The 26,712-nt window shown below is 34.5% G+C and overlaps 1 protein-coding gene across 1 annotated transcript in view; it reads left to right on the top strand.

Moving 5' to 3' along the window:
- The window catches only part of LOC132549554 (protein ECT2-like), a 32,015-nt gene extending 14,457 nt beyond the window's left edge, over window positions 1-17,558 (top strand). Inside the window, exons 5-24 of the mRNA XM_060213492.1 lie at window positions 1,155-1,334; window positions 2,829-2,918; window positions 3,157-3,264; window positions 4,044-4,145; window positions 4,910-5,009; window positions 5,402-5,517; window positions 6,032-6,094; window positions 6,618-6,843; window positions 7,480-7,598; window positions 8,432-8,620; window positions 9,141-9,251; window positions 9,547-9,643; window positions 10,258-10,339; window positions 10,988-11,066; window positions 11,874-11,993; window positions 12,409-12,547; window positions 13,189-13,340; window positions 13,620-13,705; window positions 16,990-17,167; window positions 17,454-17,558. Of these exons, the coding sequence (XP_060069475.1) occupies window positions 1,155-1,334; window positions 2,829-2,918; window positions 3,157-3,264; window positions 4,044-4,145; window positions 4,910-5,009; window positions 5,402-5,517; window positions 6,032-6,094; window positions 6,618-6,843; window positions 7,480-7,598; window positions 8,432-8,620; window positions 9,141-9,251; window positions 9,547-9,643; window positions 10,258-10,339; window positions 10,988-11,066; window positions 11,874-11,993; window positions 12,409-12,547; window positions 13,189-13,340; window positions 13,620-13,705; window positions 16,990-17,167; window positions 17,454-17,558 (2,442 nt within the window). The remainder of the gene's footprint in view (window positions 1-1,154; window positions 1,335-2,828; window positions 2,919-3,156; window positions 3,265-4,043; window positions 4,146-4,909; window positions 5,010-5,401; window positions 5,518-6,031; window positions 6,095-6,617; window positions 6,844-7,479; window positions 7,599-8,431; window positions 8,621-9,140; window positions 9,252-9,546; window positions 9,644-10,257; window positions 10,340-10,987; window positions 11,067-11,873; window positions 11,994-12,408; window positions 12,548-13,188; window positions 13,341-13,619; window positions 13,706-16,989; window positions 17,168-17,453) is intronic.
- Window positions 17,559-26,712: the final 9,154 nt, after the last annotated feature.

Raw genomic sequence — 26,712 nt, 5'->3', positions numbered from 1 at the left:
GTGTGTTTACACATCTTACATATCTAGAAACATAGGTACACACTCAGTGGAAGTGTGTTTACACATCTTATAGATCTAGAAACATAGGTACACACACACACACACACAGTGGAAGTGTGTTTACACATCTTATAGATCTAGAAACATAGGTACACACACACAGTGGAAGTGTGTTTACACATCTTATAGATCTAGAAACACAGGTACACACACACAGTGGAAGTGTGTTTACACATCTTATAGATCTAGAAACACAGGTACACACACACAGTGAAAGTGTGTTTACACATCTTATAGATCCAGAAACATAGGTACACACACACAGTGGAAGTGTGTTTACATATCTTATAGATCTAGAAACATAGGTACACACACAGTGGAAGTGTGTTTACACATCTTATAGATCTAGAAACATAGGTACACACACACAGTGGAAGTGTGTTTACATATCTTATAGATCTAGAAACATAGGTACACACACACACACACTCAGTGAAAGTGTATTTACACATCTTATAGATCTAGAAACATAGGTACACACTCAGTGAAAGTGTATTTGCACTTTGTCTCTGAAGTTGTGATTGTAAATTATATGAGATTTATTGCATACCAGTAACATGCATTACTTATGTCATATACTAGTGATTGTTTGGTACAGTACAGCGTTTTTTCTATGTTGATTTTACAGCAGCCTTTGCCTTGTTGAATTGGAAAAATAAAGTAGGATTTTCAGAAAATTAGGAAAATATTTTTGAAGTTGCTTCATTTTGGGAAAATGACTCCAATTTTGACTGGGGGAAACAGCTGTAAAATAGAGGGAAAAAATACTGCAGTGAAATAAATGTTATTATACTGTCTATCAGAACTGTACAAGGCAGTTTGTTTTTCTTTTTGAATTATGATCTTTTGTTGAAATCTTGTTTAGGAAACTGAGCTATGATTTATTAAAGCTGAATGCTATGATCATTAGATACTTCCAGTGGTATGGTGATTAAACATCAAGAGATTGCTGTCACTGCTGTGATTTTTCAAAACTTTGAAAAGACAAGAATTGTAACTCTCTCCACCATGTCACTTTTAATTCCTTATCTCTATGTCTCCAGCACCTTTACAACATACATTACCTATTTCTACATTTCTGTGATATTTTATAGGCATTGGAACTTGATCAGGAAGAGTCTGACACTGGACTGGAGTTGATACGCAGGGCCTCGGAGATAGAAAGTGTCTTTGTCCTCAGTGCGTTTGAGGGGGAGGTATACCACAAGCTTTTAAAGGCTGAAGCAAGGATCATCGGGCCCCCAATTGTATTTCAATGTGCCAAAAACAAATATGTAAGTGTGTGTATATCCCCATTTCCTTGGTGAATAGTAACACTTACAGCTGATTTTAAATATATCGGTTATGTCATATATACAAACTAAAACAAGTCGTGTAATTCTGTCAGGTTAATTTACACACCATATGTTCACACCATATAAACTTGTAAAGGTCTTCCTACTCAGTAGGTTAATTTACACACCATATGTTCACACCATATAAACTTGTAAAGGTCTTCCTACTCAGTAGGTTAATTTACACACCATATGTTCACACCATATAAACTTGTAAAGGTTATCCTACTCAGTAGGTTAATTTACACACCATATGTTCACACCATATAAACTTGTAAAGGTCTTCCTACTCAGTAGGTTAATTTACACACCATATGTTCACACCATATAAACTTGTACACCATAGGTCTTCCTACTCAGTAGGTTAATTTACACACCATATGTTCACACCATATAAACTTGTAAAGGTCTTCCTACTCAGTAGGTTAATTTACACACCATATGTTCACACCATATAAACTTGTAAAGGTCTTCCTACTCAGTAGGTTAATTTACACACCATATGTTCACACCATATAAACTTGTAAAGGTCTTCCTACTCAGTAGGTTAATTTACACACCATATGTTCACACCATATAAACTTGTAAAGGTCTTCCTACTCAGTAGGTTAATTTACACACCATATGTTCACACCATATAAACTTGTAAAGGTCTTCCTACTCAGTAGGTTAATTTACACACCATATGTTCACACCATATAAACTTGTAAAGGTCTTCCTACTCAGTAGGTTAATTTACACACTATATGTTCACACCATATAAACTTCTAAAGGTCTTCCTACTCATTCTTGGCATCATCTCTTATGTTATGTTTAAATTTACATATATACTTGATGAACAATTTCAGTCAATAGATCTGTATAGTTGATTGGAAATTAAAGAATTTCCTTGTCCTGACCTGAAAATATGTTAAGATATGTCTTGTCCTATTCTGTAAATATGTGAAGATTTTCCTTGACCAGTCATTTCTCTTAACTATTACTTGACAAACCTTCCTCAAACATCAGGAACTAGAATACTGACAAATGTATATAATTATCTTGAATTAAGCCTACAGCTAGAGTTTACAAAGTTGGAGGGGTTGGGAGGGGCAAGAAAGGGGGATGCATAACGCCAATCTAAAAGTTTGGGGATGAGGGGTATTTTTTGTAATTCTACAGAACAGCTACAGATATGGATGGGCCTACTGAAGGATAAACAACAGTCTTAGATATGGATGGATTTATTACCAGGCATGGGCTTATGTCCAATAAATGTTTTCATATATTCAGTTCTTTGAGTCAGTTTCATTTGTAAAATTTCAGAATCCCTTTTTGCGCCAACCTTCCAACCTACCAGTAAATAACTTCAGAAGGTCATATATCTAAATGAGATATGTCATATGACTGTAAATTTTACAGACAATTCAATTTCACTATTATTTATGGTTACAGCCAATTCCGTTCCACAGTCGTCCCCTTTATTGTACAGCCATGCAGGGCGTCATCACATGTTTCACAGGCTTCAACAGACGCGAGGAACTGGTGAGTTGTCAGAGATGATACCTTCCCCAACATCTTGTAATGACATCAGTTTCCATCCAACAAAATAAAAAAATCAAAACAAATTGAACGTAATTGAAAATCAATTTTTCAATTTTGTTTTATCCTTTGACAATTTATATTCAGATTTTAATATTGGACTAGTAATACAGTAATTTATATATATTGGTAGTCGTCCTTTAAATGTAGATTGCTAGATGTTTAATGTTTTTGTCCTCAGGCACCTCTTGCAGACCTCCTTCACCACATGGGTGGCAGTGTACGTAAGGAGATTACCACCAAGGTCACACACTTGGTGGCCAACAGTACAGAGGGTGAAAAGTACAGGGTAAGAATACTAATGTGTTGAAAAATGTCCCAATCAACTTGATCGTTATGATGAAACACCATAGCTGTATACACTGTGGATCTCCTTAGATGCTTCAGATCACCCTAATACCACCTTTATATATATATATATATATATCAGGGCTCTCGATCTGCCAGATTTGGGGCCGAATTCCCAATGCAAAATAGTATCTTTTTTCCCCAATTTAGACCCCAAGTTTTCCCAATTCTAAGGAAAACACCATTATTTTTCCCAATTCTAAGGCCCCGGGCCCCAGTCCCAAAATGGGGAGTGAGAGCCCTGTATATATATGAAAATGAATCTGAAAATCGTAATACCTGGTAATTATACTAATTCTGCATTGTGCAGTAGACCTGAATATTGACTGCAGCGTATGACTTCTGATGGCTGTTCCCTTCATCAATAGAACACCGCAAACAATTATTAATCAAGTTATAGACGTCATATAAAATTTACTTTCATGCGATTGTTCCTTTAGAGGAATACATGTTTGTTACTTGTGAAATTGCATAACGTTTGTTATTTCCCACTGGAAATAATTTTGTAAGAATTATTAGTATAGGATGACAGTTTTAATGGCATGCATGTATTGACACTGGCTTACTATATTCAGTGTCACAATTTCTATATCATGACACTTGATAACTATCATTAACCTTTATATTCAATATTGCTTATTTCAGGTGACAGTCAAGGCCACTAGGCCTTTTGTTTCATTTTTAATTGTCATTTTAAAATAATAGTGACATTGTTTTCAGTTTGCTGTCAGTTTTGGAACCCCCATAATGAGTTCAGACTGGCTGTATCGTGTATGGGAGGAACGGAACAATCTTGGGATAAAAGGCACAGATGCCAAACTTGTAAGCTTCTCTTAAAATATTTGAAAAATATAAGTTAATATAGAGTTCAGAAAAGTTTGAAATGAAATATTTTGGCTGAAAATTTTTGTTTTTCCTATTAATCAGAAGAAGTCTGTTTTGAAGTAATAGTATTTTAACACTGAAACCAGTGGATTGCCATCTCAGGAATTCTCAATTTTTTTTATGGAGGCACATGTGCTATGTCACTTTGGGAGAACTTGATCACTAGCAGGTGACCACTTCTGATTTTTACTTGAACAATTATCATCACCATGCACAGTCTTTATCTAATTTCATGACTAAATTCCTCCTGCTGTGCTGTTATTAATTTTTTAACTTGGTGGCATATTGAAGTATGTGTAATAACCAATAAGATTTATATCAAAATATTCTGCTATTTATTAGAAAGCAGTTGCCGGGTATTTTCCTAATTTTCATGTGCTTGGTTTACTTGTCTATCTAACGTCTATATAGAAGTGTTACTTCAGTCAAAGTAGTCTGCAATTACCACGTAATGCAGTTACTATTGACATGATCATAAGTTAAACAAATTAGAGAAAAACAAAAATTGACAGAACCAATAATTTTCAAAATACTTTTCAAGTATACGTGTCAAGATTACTCTGACACAGGGATTTCTTACCAGAAAAATTCAGTACTTGAGAAATATACTGATGGAAAAAAATCCAAAAAGAGCAGTCAGTTGTAGATTTGAACATATGCTTGATTTCATTCACACATTACATCCATTCTATTTTCTTCAGATGGTTCACAGAGTGCCTCCATTCTACAAGTGCTGTCTCAGCTTCCTTGGATTTTCCAAAGAAGAACAAAAACATATGGAAGAATTGACTATAGAAAATGGTGAGAGGTTCTAAAATTACCGACAGATTGATATCAATAGATTTGAATTCAGAAATCACTTTGTTGTCCAGCTCACAGAAATCCTCAGTCTTTGGTACAAAAGAGAGGGCGAAAATATTTTGGTGTAAAGTTTTGTATAGTACATGCGATACCTCAAGCCAATTTGGTGTCATTTATAAAGAAATGAATTATTATGACATGCTACTACATGGTAAAAATATGAATGAAAAAAGCCAGACTTTTAAAGTCATGTTTTAAAATTTTTGCAAGTTGTATGAAAATGCTTCTGCTTGCGGCCAATAAATGTTGAAAGTATCATACTTGAGGATGAGTTATTTGGCCTATGAAAGCCTCTTGTGACTTAACTGTTAACTGACTATTCTTTTTAAAAGGGGGCACATTTGGGGCAGTTGGAGATGATGAGAGTACACACCTGGTGGTGGATGACCACAGCACCAAGGAGCTGCCACCTAGCACCATGCTGCCACATTATGTTGTCAAGGCAGAGGTCAGTGGCAATCAGTCTGGCTGAACCATGGAGGAATTGAGGCCATTCTTATTAAAATGCATTTATGTTATGAGATATTGGTAGATAGTTCACATCTTATTGGAAGTACAAAACCAGAAACAATAATATTTTTGTCTCACAGCAACAGAGGAATGTAAGCAAGACATAGAAATGTGAAACAGATAAAAAAAAAATTAGTATTTGTTTGGGTGTATCATTCCAGGATTATTTTTGTTTTTTCATATATCCATTTAAGTGTCAAAGGAAGACAGTGAGACATATAGTTGCATGAGATCTTGTTTTCAACTAAATCTCAAAGGTGTTGTCCATCTTGTCCAAATCTGTTAAATTTTATAGAAGTTTGAAAATATAAAGAGATTTACTACGACACACTGTTCCATTTACTCCAACATTCAAGACTAAACTGCCTGTCAAAGTATTGGAAAAATATAAATAACTGTTTTGCTTTTGGTCTGAATCATTTTAAGTGTGACATTTTTGATGATGATTTCAGTGGTTTTGGGGAAGTATACAGATGGAGGCTTGTGCTGATGAGAACCTGCTAGAATATCAGAAGGTGAGTTGTTACTTCTAAAAACCCTTAACAGTATCACTCATTCAAACATGCCAGTCTTTGATAATGATTAAATATTATGTTGGAATTTGAGTTGGAATGTATTCTCTTCTTACAAATTCATAAAAAAATTTCTGAGCATGCTTACAATTATAAGGTCAGTGAATCTACTCGAAACAAGTTTACCTTCTAGACTTTGGTTTGGGAGGCTGAATCTAGTAAATATGAATTCTTGTGCTGAAAGAATAGAAAAAATTCTGAGCATGCTTACAATTATAAGGTCAGTGAAGGTACTTGAAACAAGCTTTCCTTCTAGACATTGGTTTGGGAGGCTGGATCTACCTAGTAGAATTGAATTCTTACGACTAGATTTGTAAAAAAACAAGTTTCAGTTATAGTCACTGATTATCACTTTGCAAATATTTTATGAGTGTTTCTTCCATAATATAATAACTTCAATGAGTTTTACTGCTGTTTTTTATGAAAGAGACAAAACTTGTATATAAGATATATTTCTTGTGTACAGATGCCCTCCTCTGCTAACCCGATATTCACACCTGGACGATGCATGTCAGGGTCCAAGTCACGGAAGAGGAAACGGTTAAAGGAAAACATTGCACAGCTGGCTGGTGAGGGCGACTTTGACTCGCCACTCTACAAGCGAAGATCCAGTGAGATGGGACGTACCTCCATGAGTCCGAGTTCATTCTTAGATGCCTCCAATACACCTGATAAATCTGATTATGTTACAGGTAAGTCTGGAACATGTAGATAAGTTACAACATTATAGATAGAATTGTATGGAATAAAAGTTTAATGTGATTGAAATTGAATTTTTGATAGGCTAAATCCAGTTTCAGTGAAAACAAAACCTGTTGTTATATTTAATTCACAATGCAGAGTATAAAAGTATTTTTGGCAATGCAGTTGGATGATATAAACTTGAAATAAATTGACACTAAATGCTTTCTTATTATGTTTTCTTATCGTCTAAATTTCTCACTTAATTTTCGAAGCCTGATCTTGTTTTTGCTGGTTGAGAATCTCATTATAGTTCACTTATTTTTACTTTATTAACAATAAATAGCAGTCTGTAATTCTTGATATCGATTAAAGATTGGAAGTTTGATATTATGCATAAATCATCACGTATTTTTACAGACATCAGAAAACTGCTGAAATGATGATAAGTATTTAAGAGTGTTTGAAAACCTAACTCTATTGAAATAATTGATTGTTTTTAGAAGATTTCTTCTATGTATCGACTGTTTTGGTTTTGTTGTATAAACTACAAACATTAAGATACCTAACCAGTTGATCTGGATACACCTGTTCAATATTCTGTTGTAATTGCCTGATAATGATTTCTTTAACTCTCTATTCCTTAGAAGATCAGAAAGAGAAAGTCTCCAATTTATCAATGAAGATCACGCCCAGACAGCAGGTTGTAATGGAATTTTTACAGACAGAAAAAAACTACGTTGGAATCCTGAGCACAATTCTTACTGTAAATATCATAATGCCAATCTATGAGGGGCCATGATAGCTTAGTTTGTAAAACGTTGGCCTACGTATCCTCAGGTGAAGATTTGAGACGTATAGCTTAAAGTTACCGTTGGCAGATTGTGTTTCTCAGGAAGCTGAGAAGCTGACCTGTCTGTGCAGAGGTAGTTGTGTCCATGGGCAACACCCTAATTGTTCTTGATGGCATAAAACATACTTCCTGTATGACGTTCATTAAGGTACCCACCAACTACTTCAAGGAGCCAGCATCTGTAAAGTCACTCTGGCAGTGATCGTTTTCTTTATTTGAATTATATGTTTCCCATTAATCCCAAGTTAATGTTATTAGGCAGTATATACCTTGGTGTTCTGATAGAACAATGATGTGGCCCTCCTACTGTTTTTTTTTCAGCTGATGGAAGCCATGAGCTTGTGAATGTGAAGTCCCAAATTTAAAACATTTAAAATACAGATCGTTAGAACCTTGATTAAGTGCAGCGATTAGTCGCTAGAGCTGTTTCAGAATTAAATGTGAGGGGTCAGGAAATGGAGAAAGGCACTTATTTTTTCACCCTAACCACCCATACAATAAGATTTATTCAATACCCATGCATATACACAATAGAATTTTTGTCAAATCCAATAAAATGATCCACACAATTTTTTTTTGCTACCTCTAGCAACCCCGACAGAATTTTGTTTTCTTTGTTAACATGACACCCACAAAATTTCATTCTGTTACCCTTTCTTCAATTTCAAGCTTTAGTAGTCATTTAGAAATGTGTTATATCTATCAACATTACCCCTAATGTTGCGGTTTTTTTTTTATATGACCAGGTTTTTAAAGCAGAGGTGGAGAAGACCAATCAGTACAGTGGAGCCCTGCTGGCTCCACAACATGTCAAAGTCATTTTTGGCAACATTCCACCAATCTATGATGTCCACTGTCAAATTTGGGAGGAACTACAGGGCATCGTGGAGAACTGGAGTGAAGATAAAGGAATAGGCGATGTCATCCTTAACCATGTACGTGGGATTTGTGTCTGTTGTTATCACAAAGATCTTGAATCATTGCCATATTTGTTAAATTTATGATTGTGATGAATTAATGTCAGTTATATTAGACTAACCCCTCAATAGCCATTTCTGTAATTGAGTATTGGAGTTTGATCTTGTATGTTTCACAAAGATTCCTTATTTCTTCTAGATTTGTGGTAAAATTCTTTATTATTCCTGGTTTCGAGCAGCTCCTCTAGACGTCTCTTTTTAAATCTTCTATTCAAGGAATAGGGGTACTGATGTAATCTCGCTAGTGTCAGAGGCATCCTACCTCACAATGTAAAGTTTTCTAATCTGAAGTTCCTTCCATCTGTTCTAGATCGCAAATTTCAATGAGGATATAGCAATATATTGAACTATATTATCTAATTTATAGGACCTAAATGGAGTAAATTTGCATATACATGAGTTTGGTCATCTATGGCCATGCTATGCTGTTCTCAAACAGCCCCTTTTAATACCAATGTGTCAACATTTGATGTTTCAGGCGGATGCTCTGATGAAAGCGTACCCACCATTTGTCAACTATTTTGAACAAACGAAAGAAACCATAGCTAAATGTGATAAAACTAACCCTAGATTTCACGCCTTTCTGAAGGTAAGTATGTGTCACAACATCTTTCATGATCTATTACAATAGTATGTGAACTGTTCTTTGGATTAACTGAATTCCATATTGCACCATAACATTTTTTTATAGGGTAATGGACAATGATATCCATTTCACATGAGGTGGTTAGGTATGTTAATATCTGAAATTTTTTAGTCCAGATTTTGCATAGTTTGAAATCACACAAAAATTTGGATCCCACAAAAATACATGCTGTCACAGTAAGCTACAAGATATCAGTTAAAGACCTTGTTGATAAAAAGAATATCGTATTATTGCACAGGTGTGTCAGTCGAAACCGGAATGTGGACGACAGACGTTGACCGAGCTGTTAATCCGGCCTGTCCAGCGACTTCCCAGTATTGCACTACTACTTAATGGTTTGTGTTTACTGTCGGTCCAGTTGCTGCTAGTTAATGCTTGGTATCTCCAACCTTAACACCCCCCCTCCAAAACTGGGAAACACAATTTAACAGATCATCATTGTCATTGCAAATGTGACTTTAGTGGAATCTACTAAAGTTTAATACAATACATCCTGCATACTGTAGGGTTTACGATCACTTTCACTCTGTGCAAATTACTTATCTTGTGCCTTCAATTTAGCCATGACATGTCCTCGGGAGACAGAGAGCCAAAGTGAGTGTAACCCCTGGATTATCGAGGATGGATACAATAGTACAGGGAAAACTACCATTTTTGTAAAACTTTAAGTTGTAAAGGATAGATAGGTTATGCTTTTAGCTAATTGATCCATGTGTCTTAGAATAAAATCAAACTGCAGCTGAAATCAGAAATAAAAATGAAAATTTATTAGAGTATTACTGGACTGTATTTTTTATTAGAAAAAAATCACAACACTGATTTATAATGTAAAGTAAAAAATTATTGGTTCAAATATCAATGTGAGACTTCTAAAGAAATTTTCTGATACCTTTGTGTAAGGTGATAATGTGATGAGTATGGTGTGAGAATTATACAATTTTGTATACAGATATTATGAAGCATACCCCAAAGGACAACATTGACAACAGTAAGCTTGAAAAGGCCATCAATATCCTCAAAGAAGTTATGACGTGAGTGCAAGATGTTTACTTTTCTTGTTCTTAAATATATGTATCAGTGGGTATTTTTGAAAAAAAAAAAAATGTCTTCCCAAGGAGTGAGATTTCAGGAAACAACTAATGTGTAATAATACTGATGTTTTCATTTGATGTAAAAATCTTGTTAGAAATAGTCTAGACAGAAAGGTAGCAGATAAAACACTGTATTAGCCAGTGATGGATAAGGATATTCTCAGGTATGTGAAACAAACGCTTTGTGGGAGGGAGTGTCGTACTACATATATACAATCAATATGTTATATTCGACCGCAGTATTATATGGAAATTTAATATTATGGCCACTTTTGCTGCCACAGAAAAACTGGTTCGTTAACTTTTCAAATGTAACATTTTAGGCATAAATCATGATGGATCTGCACATATTGATATTAGTTTTGAAAGGTTTGTCAAGGTAAGCAATTAAGATCAGTAGGTCGGGTCCAACTATTCATATCACTAGGTACACAAATGTGGTCTATAAATCTGTTAGCTGTTAGTGTTTTTCTTCTGTTTGAGACATGCTTTTATATGAATGTGATTTAACGATGGTTGATGGATGATAAGGCTGGAGAATAGATATCTGCTGTTTGACAGAAACTGACAATGTGTGTATAATTACAGACACATCAATGAGGACAAGAGGAAGACCGAGAATCAAGTGGTCATGTTTGAGATCATGAATGACATAGATAATTGTCCTGTAAGTATTAACCACGTTTTTTTTTTATGTAATTTTAAAAAAAAAAATTCAAGATTTTCATACAGCACATGATCATAACAATACTTATCATATGAAGACATTAAATTAAAAATTAAAATGTCACCATCATCCTCATCAGTAAACACATCATTCTCATCTTCATTGTCATCTGTGCTCATACAACAACTTCATCATCATCATCATCATCATCATCATCATCATCATCATCATCATCATCATCATCATCATCATCATCATTAGTAAACACACATCATTCTGATACAAAAAAAAAAGTTTAATACACTATACAAAAGCATGCCACGTTTTATCTTAAAAATTTACAAAAAGTGGTTAGTCTTAAAATAATATGAATCTATAGCAAGTTTAAATTAGTCTATTTCTGCCAGCAACTAGCGATTGAGGTATCAGGGGTGAAAATGGTAACTTTTTGATTAAGCTAAAAAAAATTCCATTAATTACCAGTGTTTCCTGTATTGATAATGAGTGAATGTTTCAGATAAATTTGTTGACCATTGTAAACAGTTGACGTTCTGATGTTTCACTTTAACATAAAAGCAAATGCCATCAGTGGAAATGTTCATTGTATACTTAAAAACATGTGAGGATACACCAGAACGTGTTTCACCATACACCTTGCTGGGCACGCTGTATTGATTTGATTAAACAGAATGTCAGCTAAACAGGTCTTATTTTTCTAATGAAAATTAAACTATAATACATTGTATATTAAACTTTTCACCATAGCTACTGTAATTTGATGTCATTTTTCATTGTTGTAACCAACAGCCCACATTGCTGTCATCACATCGACGGTTTGTCGCTCGTATAGATGTGATTGAGCTGTCGGATGATCTTTGTGGTCGAGGAATGCCCCTTTCACTGTTTCTCTTTACTGACAGTATGGAGGTAAGAATATATGATACTTTTATTACCCTGGTAAACCTTCTTTTCAAAAAAGTTAAAGAGAAAAATAAATGCTCAATGTTAAAAAATTAGACAAAAACTTGGTTCAGTCTGCAAGTGCATTTGCATATGTATTGATAGTTAATTAAGAAATTTTATGAAAATAGATCCATACAGATCCTTTGGAGGTGGAACATTGATATTGTCACAGGAATATCCTTGTTCATACTTGTAGAAGCTTGTTTTCCTTGCCATAAAATTGTAATAGTCTTTTATAAAGAAAAAACTTACATATTTTCCTCTACCTCATTTACCACCCTGTGGTATCTGCATCAGCCATAAGAAGATATGTGAACTGTTAATAACTTTGTGTTGTATAAATCTTTTATTGCAATTTAACATTCCTTTGCTGTTTCAGCTATGTAAGCGCCGGTCGCGGTATCTCAACAGCTCTAAGTCACCAGCCCTCCTGAAAACTCCGCAGAAGGCATTCAAACACCTGACACTAATACCATTGGCGGCAATCAAACGTGTTTTAGACTGTGTAGAGAACGAGGGTAAGAGCTTGCTTCTACGGGACATTTTCTCCTGAAAAACACATGAACTGTTAGAGGTATCTATTTGTGTCGGTGAAAAATCAAGTGCATGTCACTGCAGTTCTATTGCTCCTCCACTTTATAGGAGGGGGAGGGAGTGTTACAGTATTACCCATTTCCATCTAGCCCTGTTCCCAATCAATATGTCATATCTAGAGAACCTCTCAATAGATTTGGTTCACATTTATCCCCTAGTATCATAATATCATGTTCTACACAATATATTACGTTTTTTTCTCTCTCTCTCGAATTCCGCAGTAACAGATGTGATACAGGTCATATTTGACAGCTTCTGCAAATTCACGAGAACTTGCTACATATATTGATAGGAGCAGTGACGTTCATGTCTTAGATTTTCTTTTTTAAAAAAAGTTGAATTTTTGCAGTTAAAAATATCATAATATGTGAAGATGAAAAAAAACAAAACTTTTGATTATTACATTCATGCATTTTTTATCACCTGCGACAAATAGCCACAGAAAAGTCACAGAAAGGTCACAGAAATGAGACTAAGGTGTTCTTTATCCGAGGCATTTGCATCATCATGAACATGGATATGTAGTCTATTCTCAAGCGCAGTTAACCATAGCGTTTTCTTTCAGATTGTCGAAATTCCTTTGGTGTAATAGTTAAAAGTAATTCCGAGATGACAGAAAAATTATTCAGCTTCATGGTAGATGGAGAAGAAAGCAAGAAAGAATTTATGACGCAGCTTACAAAGAGTATTTCCCATATAGTGTGTATGGCTGATCACGTAAGTATCTCCGTCATGCTTTTTCACAATCTGCATGACTCTCAGACTGTTCCCCACCCTTGGAGTGACATATCCATCGTGATGCTCTGAAATTTGAGTACGAATTGGGATTTATTTTAAAGTTTCCACACCTGGTTTTAAATGTTGATGTAGTTATGAAATTACATGGTTACAGACATACAGCTGTGTAGACTTACCAGAGCATGCCTATGTATCAAGTGACGTTTTATACATGGTCCCGGTTTGAACACTGTATGATTTTTATATGTTTTGTGATAGGAATCTCTAATGGTGACTGTCGTTGGCCGAGATCTCCACATTAATACAAGTGAATTGGGCAAGCATAGCATAAGTAAAGCAGCAAGGTAAGTCATTCAAACCGTTAACAAGATAGAATTTCATTGTTACTAAACAGCACAATTGTTTATTCATCAGCTAAGCAGAAAATGATGACTTTTATTTGATTATTAATCAGCCATAAAACAGTGTGCCATTGGCTTACTTCAGCAAATTATGACAGTTGGTTGCCTTTTGTTTTTCAGTAAAGCAGCAAGGTATGAAATAATCATATACTTTTATTACCAGTATCGGCTATGCAGCACAAAGTATAAATATAAACGGTAGTTCATCATTTAACAGCAACGAATTAAATTTTAGAATTTATTATCCAGCCAACAAGTGATGATATTTAATCCAATGATAATTAACTGAGCAACAGAGAGTGAAGACAGACAAGCTCAGAACTAGTTTATGTTTCCGGAGAATTTACTTTTTTTTTATTCCTCTGATCAGAGATTGGAATTGTAATACTGTAAATTTGTACGTATAGTGCACACTTTTTTAGACATAAACTGTCGTGTCAAAAAGGGGGTGCGTACTATATGCAGGAACATGCCATTCTAGGCGTTATCATTCTCCAGTTCTCTGTGCGCCATTTGGGATTACCTCCCTTCACATAGTTATATTTAGAGTCGTTGGTCGTATATGATAGATTTAAGATAAAGACAACAAAGAATAAGATAAATTTCGAAATGCAATTCATTACTTTTATATATATAAAAAAACAACTTACGACTGAAGCAGTTCATAGCACTGAAGTTATGTTTCACTAAACAGTCACCGATCACTTTCGTTACGATGCACTACACAAACACAGTCACTGAAATCCTTGGAATCCCTCCTCATCATTGTCACTGTCAAAGAAGAACACTGAAGGGAAATCTGCCTCGGTAGATTTTTCGTTGTTGTGGTAAAACAGGTCATAATCATTTTCATAATTATCGTCCGTACTTTGAAGTCTGTGACCTTATGGCCTCTCTGGATTTGCATGGCACGCTCATCCAGTTCTGATGTACTGGCAGCAATGCTGGTGTCTGCAATTGCATATGAAATTATACAGCTCTCTCCACCCCTGTCGGCCTTTCTAGTCAGGGGTTGTGACTATAGGCATCTTCTGTTTTTCTAAATGTTGGATTCATTAAGTATTTTCGGACACCGCGGTGGGAACAGATACTATGAAAGATCATACCAATACTGAACATATCACCTGCTTTTATGGGAATAAGGTAGGATTGAACATTTTCAGACTTAAAACACCATTTTCTGACCAATTGCACACATTCAGCCCAAGCCGGGTGTCATCAGTGTCCTCATACTCATCGTGTTATACCTGTTAATGGCTGTTAATTATCCAATTATCCTAGCCTTCCATGCTTGTTAAGTCAGGCACCTGCGTGAGTTTGTTTACGAAGATAATTAAAAGCGTTAGGGTCATGCTCGTTGTGGTTACCTATTTATCAATGGATCAAAACATCAACTGTTGCACCAGTAATCAATATTATAATTGTTTTTTTTTTTTTTCTCCAACTACATTCGGTGCTTCTTTGAAGAAAGGGCTTGCTAGAGATTGTTGCCCAGGTTCAGCAGTCGGAGGTCAAGATAACTGTTTCTATAATCAGTTTATGCACAATTCTTAAGTTTTGTTTGGTCAATTTATGCCAGGAACATCATCTGTTGCTTACTTACAAGAAGTACTTGCTTAAGGTCGCTTTTCAGGTCCAGAGGTCAAAGGTTAAGGTTGTGAATTTACTTCTGTACTATATGTTCTGTTTGACCAATTTTACTCCGAATTTGTCCAGTGCTTGCTCGAAGGAAGTGCTTGCTTATGTTTGCTTTTCAGGATCATATTTTATTCTTCGTTATGTGCCATTTATAAAAAAACTGTAGACAGCATTTTCTTTTCCTTACTCAACTAAAAAAATCTAGTATTTATCACGATAAACATCGAACACTGCCAGTAAAACCTCCTTAATGTATTTTATCAGATAAACCATTGTGCATGTATAGATATGAGAGAATGCTGTAAACATGTATTTTAGTTGTAGTCTGCTTTTAGCACTTTTTGTGCTGAAAGTGTAACTCTAAAACATTACTGCGCTGTCGCTTCTGTTTATTGTTTATATACATGTACAACATATTTTACTGATACAAGAATCCATCATTGCGCTAATTTGCTGGAAAGTGATAATGTGTTAACATTATGTATGTTTAAAAGTATATCATCATTCCTGTAGTTAAATTGGTAGTTTTACAAGCTGCGATTGAAATATTAACATTTGTTTGTAATACCTGTGATTGTTAAAGAGGGAATTTTTTTACAAGTTTAATTTTAGTTTTTTAAAGTAAAAGTGATATATACAATTAGGGATGCATGGGACATTTTTTTCTTAACTTTAACTAGAAACACTTCAATATAAATTTTCAGATTTTTTTTATCATAAGGTATTTCAGTGCACTCTATGCTAATATTTACCACATAAATTGGAAGCTGGTAGTCAGATTGATTTCTCATTTAAAGAAAGATCATTTTAACAGGTCCACGGGAAAATTTGATAACATTCAAAGTGTATGTCTAAAATGAGAATCATTCAAATACACATGCCTGACTGATGAAATAAGCATGGAATTGAAAAGAAAATTTGTGTATTATATATAAACACTGTCTTTACTAGTCAGTACTTGAATATTCCTAATTTCAGTCACTAGTTCATCAGCTTCATTTAGATATCAGGTGATATAACTGACATAGTACAACATGGGGATTCCCCTCCATACAACCCTGTGTATCATGTCTACAGAAGTAGAGGCAAAGGACATACATGTACATTAAACAGTTATATAAAGTAGTTGACAGGAGTAAACTATTGTGTTCATGCCGGAATTGTAGCATTTGAAACTTCAAATATCATATTTTCACATACTGCTGTCTTACTGAGCCAGTTTTTGGCATTTGCAGGAACCTCTTCCTTTTGTTCGTTTTTTACTTATTGATCAAGATTTCAGGGAACTCAAAGATAATATCTTCCAGTAAATCAGTGAACTTAAACCTGTTGATGTGTTTATACTTATGGTCAAAATAAACACTTCAAACTTTTTCTAATTTAAGAACTTCAGGTTATCTTTAGACTGTAACTGTCTTATTAGTGTAAAGTTAATAACTTTCATCTCTCTAGAAAAATAAAAATTTTCATTCAGTTTTATCATATAACTCGGGAGGGGGAGAGGGAGCTTGGGTGCATATTGATTAGTATGTCCATCACGTTATGTTAGCTTCTATATATATTTTTTTTTTCTTTTTTCTTTTTTTCAGACTGGGTAAGCGTGTCAGTCGAGCATTTTCCTTCAACAAGACCCCGGGTCGGCTGAAGAGAGCTGTGTCCAGTGTATCACATGCTTTCAGTCCATTCGCAGACTCCCGAGAGAGATACCTAGGTACTCCCCGTGGGAACCTCCAAGGCAAACGGTTGGCTAGCTGTATGGACCTCACTGTAAGTGACTTGGTATACATAGCTGATGGTATCCAGAGTTTATAAAGAAAATCAAATATTAGGATTTTACACTTAATTTTCCATGTCAAGGATATTCCAGAATGGGACTGACCATGAAGATTTTTTGACCTGTTGATTTTAGCATACAATAAAAATTTCATCACCATTAGTGAAACCTGGTTGATATGGTTCAAGATGACACAGAATTATTCCATGAGATATGAATGCATCTGTGCTTGATGTTAGAAACACATGTAGTTATATTCTTCCATTTTCTCTGTTACAGGATTCCATCTCACCAACACTGGGTAGCTTTGCCAGCTCTACTACGTTATATGATGAAAGTGACACTATCAGTTTGGGAGCATATTCCCTTAAAGAACTGCCCTGATGACCATGACATTCAGTGTGGAACTACCATAGTTTCCAAAGTGGTTCTCTCAACCAAAGAACTTCCGCATGATTGGGCAATGATAATGTTGAACCAGGGCATTTCTGTTGTAGTACAAAAACAATTGCAGAATTATCTGGGTGTTTGTCACATGTGATCATGATAAACAGCAGTACCTAATACTTCACATCCTGAAACTAAGACGGTATCTGAGGTGAAATTCATCCTCTTTTCTTTGTCCTGTTTGGACCTGATTCATACCGGAAATTAGTCTCTTTGTAGTTGTGTCCTTATACAGCAACTTGGCATATCACGGTTTCTATTGGTTACATCTACTGTCTTTAAATATACTACAATACGATATCTGTTCATGTTATTATAAGTCGTTATTCCTCCATAGTGATTTCAATAAAAGGCCAAATGTAAAAAAAAAAATGTGAAAAGAACAATTTTATTGTGAGATCAGATAAGCATTTGAGAACAGGTTAACATTTAGGTTAAAATGCTAACAAGTGCTTCCAAAGGGGAGATAATTAGTGTTCATGGTCAGTATTACTCTAAGGTCATAGACCAATATTGCTATAAGGTGCTACATACACACTTGTAGGTAATATTTTACACAAGTGTGTATCAGTTTGTAACATTGATAATGATGAAAATTTTCTGGTATAGAAAGAAAATCGAATGTATCCTAATTTCTGAATTTGTTAAATTGCTACTTAATTCGTACTTTCATTAATCGGGTTAAAAATGTGTGCCAAACTACATCTGACTCTGTAGCATGTGTGGTAAAAATGTGTCAGCTGAGTACAAATGTACTCACAAGTGTGTATGATGATTAACTATCAATATAAAACTACCCCATGATAAACACACGGCTGGTATATACTGTTAAATGCTGACAGAATCTTTACACTTCAAGGTTCACTATTATCCTCATACATCTCTCGTGTACCTTGAAAGCTGACACCTTTTTGTGACACAGGATATGATATTTTGTATGAATTGACAAATTTCTTGACTTGACATACAAATATTTTGTGTGTAGTTCAGGTTCATCGTGTAAAGAATTTAAAAGTTTTACACCAGATCTATCGCAAATCAAACATATCAGTTTTAAATGGCACTGAAACCACAAGTCTATATAGGATGTTTTACAGAAGAACATTGTTCTCAACTTCATGTCTTTATTTTGAGATATATTATCTCAAAACGTTTTGTTTTTTTTTCTTCTTTTTTTTTTTTCTGGATACATGATATTGTGTATATATCCTGTTGATTAGAAATATGGACACTGTGCCAATGATGGCTTATCATTCCAAATATTTTATTTGTATAGTGATAGAATTGTATTTATTTAGTCTCACGTTAATGTCTCTAGTATTACGCATAGCTTCCCCCCACTGCTTACAATTGCATTGAATTATTTCTTAATCTGTAAAGCTTACACCTTTCCCTCTCTTTCTACCTCCGTTTCCCTCTCTTGCCTTTCCCTTTACTCTCCTCTCCTACTTTCTGTCTTCTTTCTCTTTCCTTACCTTCCTCCTGCTGTCTGTGTCTCCATTCACTTTTGCCCTTCATTCGCTCTTTCTGTGTCACCATTCACTTCTTTTGCTCTCCCCTTCCTTACCTCCCCTCTTTCACTTTCTGAATCTCCTTTCACTTCTCTTCCCTCCTACTTCCTTTGCTTCATTTCATTTATGTTACCCTTCCTCCCAGTACCCTCTAATCAACCACACACCCGCCCTCTGTGTCTCCTTTCACTTTCCTTACCCTTCTTTTTCTCTGTGCAATTTTGATCTTCACCAGTCTTTCTCTGATACTTTCTGTCTATCCTCTGGTGGTCACACCTGTGACCTTCACCAGTCTTTCTCTGATACTTTCTGTCTATCCTCTGGTGGTCACACCTGTGACCTTCACCAGTCTTTCTCTGATACTTTCTGTCTATCCTGGTGGTCACACCTGTGACCTTCACCAGTCTTTCTCTGATACTTTCTGTCTATCCTCTGGTGGTCACACCTGTGACCTTCACCAGTCTTTCTCTGATACTTTCTGTCTATCCTCTGGTGGTCACACCTGTGACCTTCACCAGTCTTTCTCTGATACTTTCTGTCTATCCTGGTGGTCACACCTGTGACCTTCAACAGTCTTTCTCTGATACTTTCTTTCCATCTATCTATTTGTCACACCTGTGACCTTCACAGTCTTTCCCTGATACTTTCTGTCCATCTACCTATTTGTCACACTTGTGATCTTCACCAGTCTTTTTCTGATACTTTCTGTCCATCTATCTATTTGTCACACCTGTGACCTTCACAGTCTTTCCCTGATACTTTCTGTCCATCTACCTATTTGTCACACTTGTGATCTTCACCAGTCTTTTTCTGATACTTTCTGTCCATCTATCTATTTGTCACACCTGTGACCTTCACAGTCTTTTTCTGATACTTTCTGTCCATCTATCTATTTGTCACACTTGTGACCTTCACCAGTCTTTTTCTGATTTGATGGCACATTTAACTTTGACCACATTTTCATTTATGCATTATGGACTGGTTTGTTAACTTTTGAATGTGTTGTATAATCATAGAAGTTTTACTGAACACGCGAGCAAACCTTTCAGACATCAGAGTAATTGTTTCTGATACACATGTATATAAACTTACGATTCAGAACCAGTCATGAGGAATTTGTTTCATCGTCCACTACTCATTGTTGTCACTTCAGATCATGGTATCGTTACCAGAAAAGACACAACATATAGCTTTCCCTGTTTAGTTTGATGTTATGTGCACAAGTATGTATCGCCATTTTAGAATTTTGTATAAAAAGTGCTTGTAAAGGTTGTGTACACTTTACATACTAGTTAGTGTGATTTACCTTAGTTTTGTAATATATGTAGCATGTGATCTAAGGGTGTGTGTGTTAGTTGGTGTGAATGAGTTTTAACTAGAAGGTTTTACAAGGAATCAAGACAAATTTTCCCTCATATAACTTACAACGATTTCACTGGTTGAAACAGAAGTCTTTTTATATGTTTGTCAGCTCATTATATGACTACCTGGATCTTGTTGCGAAAAAGCTTATCTTGAAATGTACTTGGAAAAACAGATTGACCCGCTTATTGCAGAAGAAAACTATGTTACAGTGTAGTCATGTAAACCTGTGGCTAAACAGTATAGGTATAAAAATCATCACAGTATGTTAGTGTGTGAAGACGTGATAAAATCTATACTTAATGAAATGACATCCAAGTTGGGTTTTTGTAATCACCCGTAGAGGTAATGACAAAAATAGAACTTCGCGATTTATTTCAGAATCTGGGTTGGGAGATATTTTTAGTAGAACAGCCTTTACTAAGTACCGTGGAAAGTTATAGAAGCAATTTTGAATTAAATGTTCAAGGCAATATGTAAACAGGTTTGTTTCTTGTAAGTTGGAATAATTATTACATAATACACATTATATTAGAAAAGAAAATTTACCTGATAATATCAAAAAAATGCAAAAATGAAAAAATAGTCGAATTTTACAAACAACTTCAGATGCTTTGCATAAGGTCATATCTGAAGGTTAAAGTTTTGTCCTGCTATTAAGGATATGCAAGTTCAAACAGGAAATCTAGCATTTCAATAAATCTCAGAAAAATGAGAATGCAATGGTTTTTGTTGCTCGGTTTTGACTTGAAAGGAAAAGCAAACGAAAATTTCAAATCCAGCAACGTTTCAATAATGTTATTTTATGAAGAAAATGTATCTTGTGGTTGTGAGTGTGTCTCTGAAACAAATGTGTGTCTTGATTAGATATAAATTAAAATGTGCTTCATGATTGTCTGTACTTTTGTTATTTCTTTAGCACAATTGTTAGGAGTACTGTGAACAAAATCTTTTTTCAATGCAATTAACGCAAATTTTCATATTGAAGTAAATTCACGAATGTTACTGCTATGAACGAAGACAATGAGAACAAGCTGTAATATAGTATTATCAAACCCTCTGTACAAACAGTTGTGTTTTTTCTTTTTTTATTTTACTTCTTTTTTTTTCAATTTTAAACATTGAAGTATACAAATATCAACAAAAACACTAACATCCACCCATCCATCATCATCATGAAATTCATCTATAATGTACATCATTATCCTAAATCAATACAATCGTCGTCATCGTCGTCGTCGTCATCATCATCATCATCATCATCATCATCATCCAATAGTTTACATTTTTAACCTCACGTTCATAAGCACATGTATGTCATATTCTCATCTTAATCAAAACACATGCATCATCATCATCCTATCCATGTCATATGTACATCATCATCATCATCATCATCATCACAATGACTGAATGAAGCATCATCATCATCTACAAATACATTGTTAACCTCATCAACATTCACATTAAAACATGCACCTCAACATTATCAAAAAAAAAGATGTTTGTATGGAGAAAAAAAAATGACATCACCACTCTACAGGCTGCATTTCTCATCCAAATATTCCAAACCCGACACATGATTACAAACATCACTTTTTACACGATTTTGACTTCAAACATTGTGCAGTCAAATACTAAATCACCGTTACTATAAAAAGAAACCAACAAAATTTTCACATCATTGCTCTAAAGGCTCCATCACTTCTCCGATTCTTACAAACCTCACACATGTGCACAAAGATTGCTTTTTTTTACAAGTGCAAGTTTTGACCTGCTGTGGTAAAAAAACTAGGTCAACTTTACTATAAATAGAAATTCGCTGAAATTTAGATGTCACTGCTCTAAAGGCTGCAGTTTGACTACAGTAGACTTCAACTGAGATATTCATTTAAAAAAAAAATGAAACCTACATTTGCACTGCAGAGGGTACATATCCGAGCTCTTAAAAGAGGCGATGTTTTGTGAACACATGTAGGTTTACATTAACTTTTTCCATGTCATACAAATTTGATGCATGTGGGTATTTGTATTGTGTGCGACGCCTCGTTACAGTTGAAAGTTAATAAATGTAAAAGTTGATAGCTGTCGGAAAAGAATAACACAAGCTTATACAAAGATTCAGCATCTCTACAGAACCCAGAGGTCAAGTTCAAGGATGACTGACTTTTATGCTTCCTGTAAATTTTTTGGGAGAGCATATAGTTGCCACTTTGTCCATTTTTACTTTCTTTCATGTCTGTAACATAACTTTGCCCATAGTTCAGCAAGGATCATGGAACTTGGTGTATACATTGGTCATACTAATACAATGTGCAGTGTAATTCAGGGCATGCAACCCCTTAGATACAGAGTTACTGCCCTTTATTAAAATTTTCATGTTAAAAGCATTACTTGGCGTGTATTTTGAAAGACGATAATCATTTGGTGTATACCTCTGTCATACCAATTTGTCAATACTCCCTTATTACAGAATTATTCTTCTTTGTTAGAATCTTGTGTTAATAAAATTGTGTGTGGCGAGCATTTATCAGTTTCAGTCTGATTGGAACTATCAAAATTTGTTCTGGTGAACCAATACAAGGCTGACTTTGCTGTTAGACTGATGCCACCCTGACTTGAAGTTGGTGACTAGTTTTTATTTAACATCTGAATTCCATATTATTGTGTTCAATTTTAACTAAATTTTGTATACAAATTGATATATCCATGATTGTTAAATTTCAGTTAGATCAGTAACAAATTTTATGAATGAGTATAAAACTCTTTTAATTAAGGATGACATATCTTCCTTCACATTAGTGTGGGGAGACATCATAATTAGTCACTTTGTCAAGTCTAATTTCCATGGAAAATCCAGCAGATGAACCACAGCATACATGAACTTGACAACTTCTTGGAAACTTTCTCCAACTTGAGATTTTTCTTGTCTGGATCGTCAGATGGGATAGATCTTCATAACTGAAGGTCAAAGGTCATGAAAATTACTGCTAAAAATGGAATTTAAGTTTTCATAAAAATTACTTGTGTGATTCATATGAATCTTTCTCCGTAAGGTATTGGTGTGGGTGTGCAAATATAGAGTATGCTTATATATGCTGTCATCCATAGCAACCAAACCAAAATTTATGATAAAACTGTAGTATTTGAGCTGATTTAAAAGAGTGTAAACTCAATAGCACATGAGTTTTGTTTCCATATCAACCATACTGAGGCATCCGATTGGTTGAAATTTCTGCCTCTTTACTCTCATTTTTCATTTTCATAGACAAAACTTTAGCAATGGTTAAAACTGGATCACCATACTTTGTATGTATGATTATGAATAGATGTAAGGATAAATCAGCTGTTGTATGTTTTCAACAGCAAATCACCTAATAAAAAAAAAAAAAGAGAAAACTCCCTCAGAGTAGAAAAACAGAAAATGTTGACTATTATCGAAAGTATTTTCTAAATTGATTTTCCTTTTGGTATTACATGTACTTGTTTCAAAAATGATAATTTGAACCGTATCATAACACCTTACACCTTTTTCTTCATTTCATTTGGCTTTAGCTTAGTACTGTCAAAGTCATACTTCCGTCGTGCAAACTTTCCCAGTTTTACCACAAGAATGATGTTTAGTGGATGCATTTTCACGAAAACCATCGCATAGGATATTATTTCCTTTATAAGTTTTATTGTAAAGTCTGTTTTCATAGTTCTTTTCTATCCTTGAAAATATTGAAAAATTGAATCCCCTGAGTAGAAAATAACAACACTTACAATTGAATGTGGAAAAATTTTATATGTTGCCCATTATTGAACAAGTTATGAAATCATCATACTCGTTACATTTGTATGGATTCTGTAATTAAAAAAAGGGAAAATAATCAAATGGTGCTTTGGTTTGCTTGAGAAAACATCATGCTCCTGCATTGCTAGTCTGCTAGGATTAATACAGAAAGATAAGCTTACAGTTGTTTACTTATCTTTTCTGTGATTAACTTTAGGAAATCCATTTATTTTTGCTATAACGTCAAATCTCCATAACATCATATACATTGTACAGTCACCAAATAAGGAAATGAGGAGACATAATATTGCCACATTTGCATTTCATAATCAGTCTAAAACACTATTGTAACAAATACATGCACTTACAAGATATATAAACTAGTTCTTAAACAGAATCTTACATTCCTTTCCTTTTTTATATGATTCATGAAAATCAGTACAAATTTATCATTTTATTTAGTTAAATGTTTGATATTATTTTTTTTTTTTCATTGAACATGTTTCTTGTTGAAAATGCATGGAAACCCATGTATGTGAAAAACGTATATTGGAATTTTGTAGAACATGACTAGGAATAGAATTAAATGAATTTGATAAGGAAAGTAAGCAGAAATATGTTCTTACCTTGCTCGTAGAAACTTTATTGAGAGAACAGGGGTAGGATAATATCAGAAAGAAATATATGCAATGCTAACATTAGTACCTTGATTGAATTATGCAGCTTTGAAAAAAAATAGGTTTAATGAAAAAAAGAATGGGACATAGATTGAAATATCAGATTTTATTTGTGGAAAAGAGAAAGAATAGTACAAGAAAATGTGTAAAAAAAAGAAAAAAAAAAGAAAAAAAAAACCTGTGCTGGCATTGGAACCTGCAATATGTGGTCTAGTTAAATGTGTATTGTACAGGAAGTTGGAACATGACATGCGTGCGCATCTATAAATTGATCATCTGTACAGACACAGTCGAGAAGAAAAACTGGCTGCAGAAGACAGCAATTTTAATCTATTTTACAATGTTGTAGGGTTTAGTAGACTGTAATAACTGGATGTAAGAGGTAATCAACTCTCGAAATATTCCACAAGAATCTTTTTCACTCTATGATATTATTGTAAACTTTAGAAATGACAAAACTGTAAGTCGGAAATCCGTTCAATGGTCAGATCGCAGCAGATGCGAAATTTCCAGACCAGTATCTGCTTTTGTTCATGCTATTTTGGTGGTTCAATGACATGATCGTCTAATTCCGTGTCTTCTTATCAAAAGTAGCTCTTTGTGAAATATTTTGCCTTTTAATTGTCGCTGTTTTCCTTTCTTGTTCATGGATATCACGCGAGAATCCCGAGAGGAGGAAGAGTGGAACTTCGGATGCCACGAAGTCTAGTCAAATCTTATGTTACAAGCGTTTGAAGTTGAAATGTGATCCTTACCATTTGTTTTCGATGTGTTTCTTATTCTTGTATGTTTACGTGTAGCTTGAATCAAGCACATTGTGACATTGGAGCACATATTTACTTACATACGCAAACATGCCAAGACACATATTTTGTTTTGGTTTGTATAGAATTGTACTTTTATCAAAATCAGCTGTTTTATGTCGTTGTCAACAGCGTTGTTATAGGAAAATTTGCATCATAATTAAAAAATTATAAGCAAAGGTAATTTGATTATGCTTTTTGTTGTACAAAATAGCAGCAAATCCATTTTATTTGGTTATTTTTTACAAAGGCACATCAGCAACTTATTGATTTTTGTGCAGTGCAATAGTCCTGATAGATATTGTGTCTAAGTTTAAATACATTGATGCTTCAAATCCTTTTACTAAGGCCAATATTTTCATTCAATACATTTTTAAAAAGTTTGTGTACAGTGGTAAATAGTTAAATAAGTATAAAGAATATAAAGTAATGAGTGAAAACAATTCTTAAAAGAGAAAAGAAAAAACAATGCAAATTGTTCTTTGGACAGTCAACAAAGCCTAGGGTACCAGATTTTATGTCAGGTCAAGTGAAAATGTTCTATATTCATTGAAAAGTTTCATTCTTTATGGATAGATTTTTTCCAAAACTGCTTATGATATATTGTACATATTATATTTAGTCAAGTCAAGAGGGATTATTTAGGAAAAGACGGATGGACTGGAATTTAAAATGAGCAGAGGAACTGCTAATTGGGAATTAATGGTTGTTTTCTGAATTTGTGTGACCTTGTGAATACTCTCTTAATAAGTGTATTTACAGGATAATAATAACCCAATGCCTGGTCACATTCTGTTTCGGTGTCTTTCAGTAAGTCCATCCCTTTGAGTTATTGTGTAGGTCCTGTTGACAAATGACAGGTTAAGAGCAATACCAATCTGACAAGAAGGCCATGTTTACAATTCATTGTACTGCAATAGGCCTACCATCTGAATTTGAGTCATTTCAAAACAATTTTCTTAG

The sequence above is a fragment of the Ylistrum balloti genome, unplaced genomic scaffold, assembly GCF_031769215.1.
Source record: "Ylistrum balloti isolate Yb309-2 unplaced genomic scaffold, AGI_CSIRO_Ybal_v1 Utg370064, whole genome shotgun sequence".
Taxonomy (NCBI): domain Eukaryota; kingdom Metazoa; phylum Mollusca; class Bivalvia; order Pectinida; family Pectinidae; genus Ylistrum; species Ylistrum balloti.
Note: the sequence above shows the minus strand (reverse complement) of the source record. Positions and strands in the feature narration are given on the sequence as shown.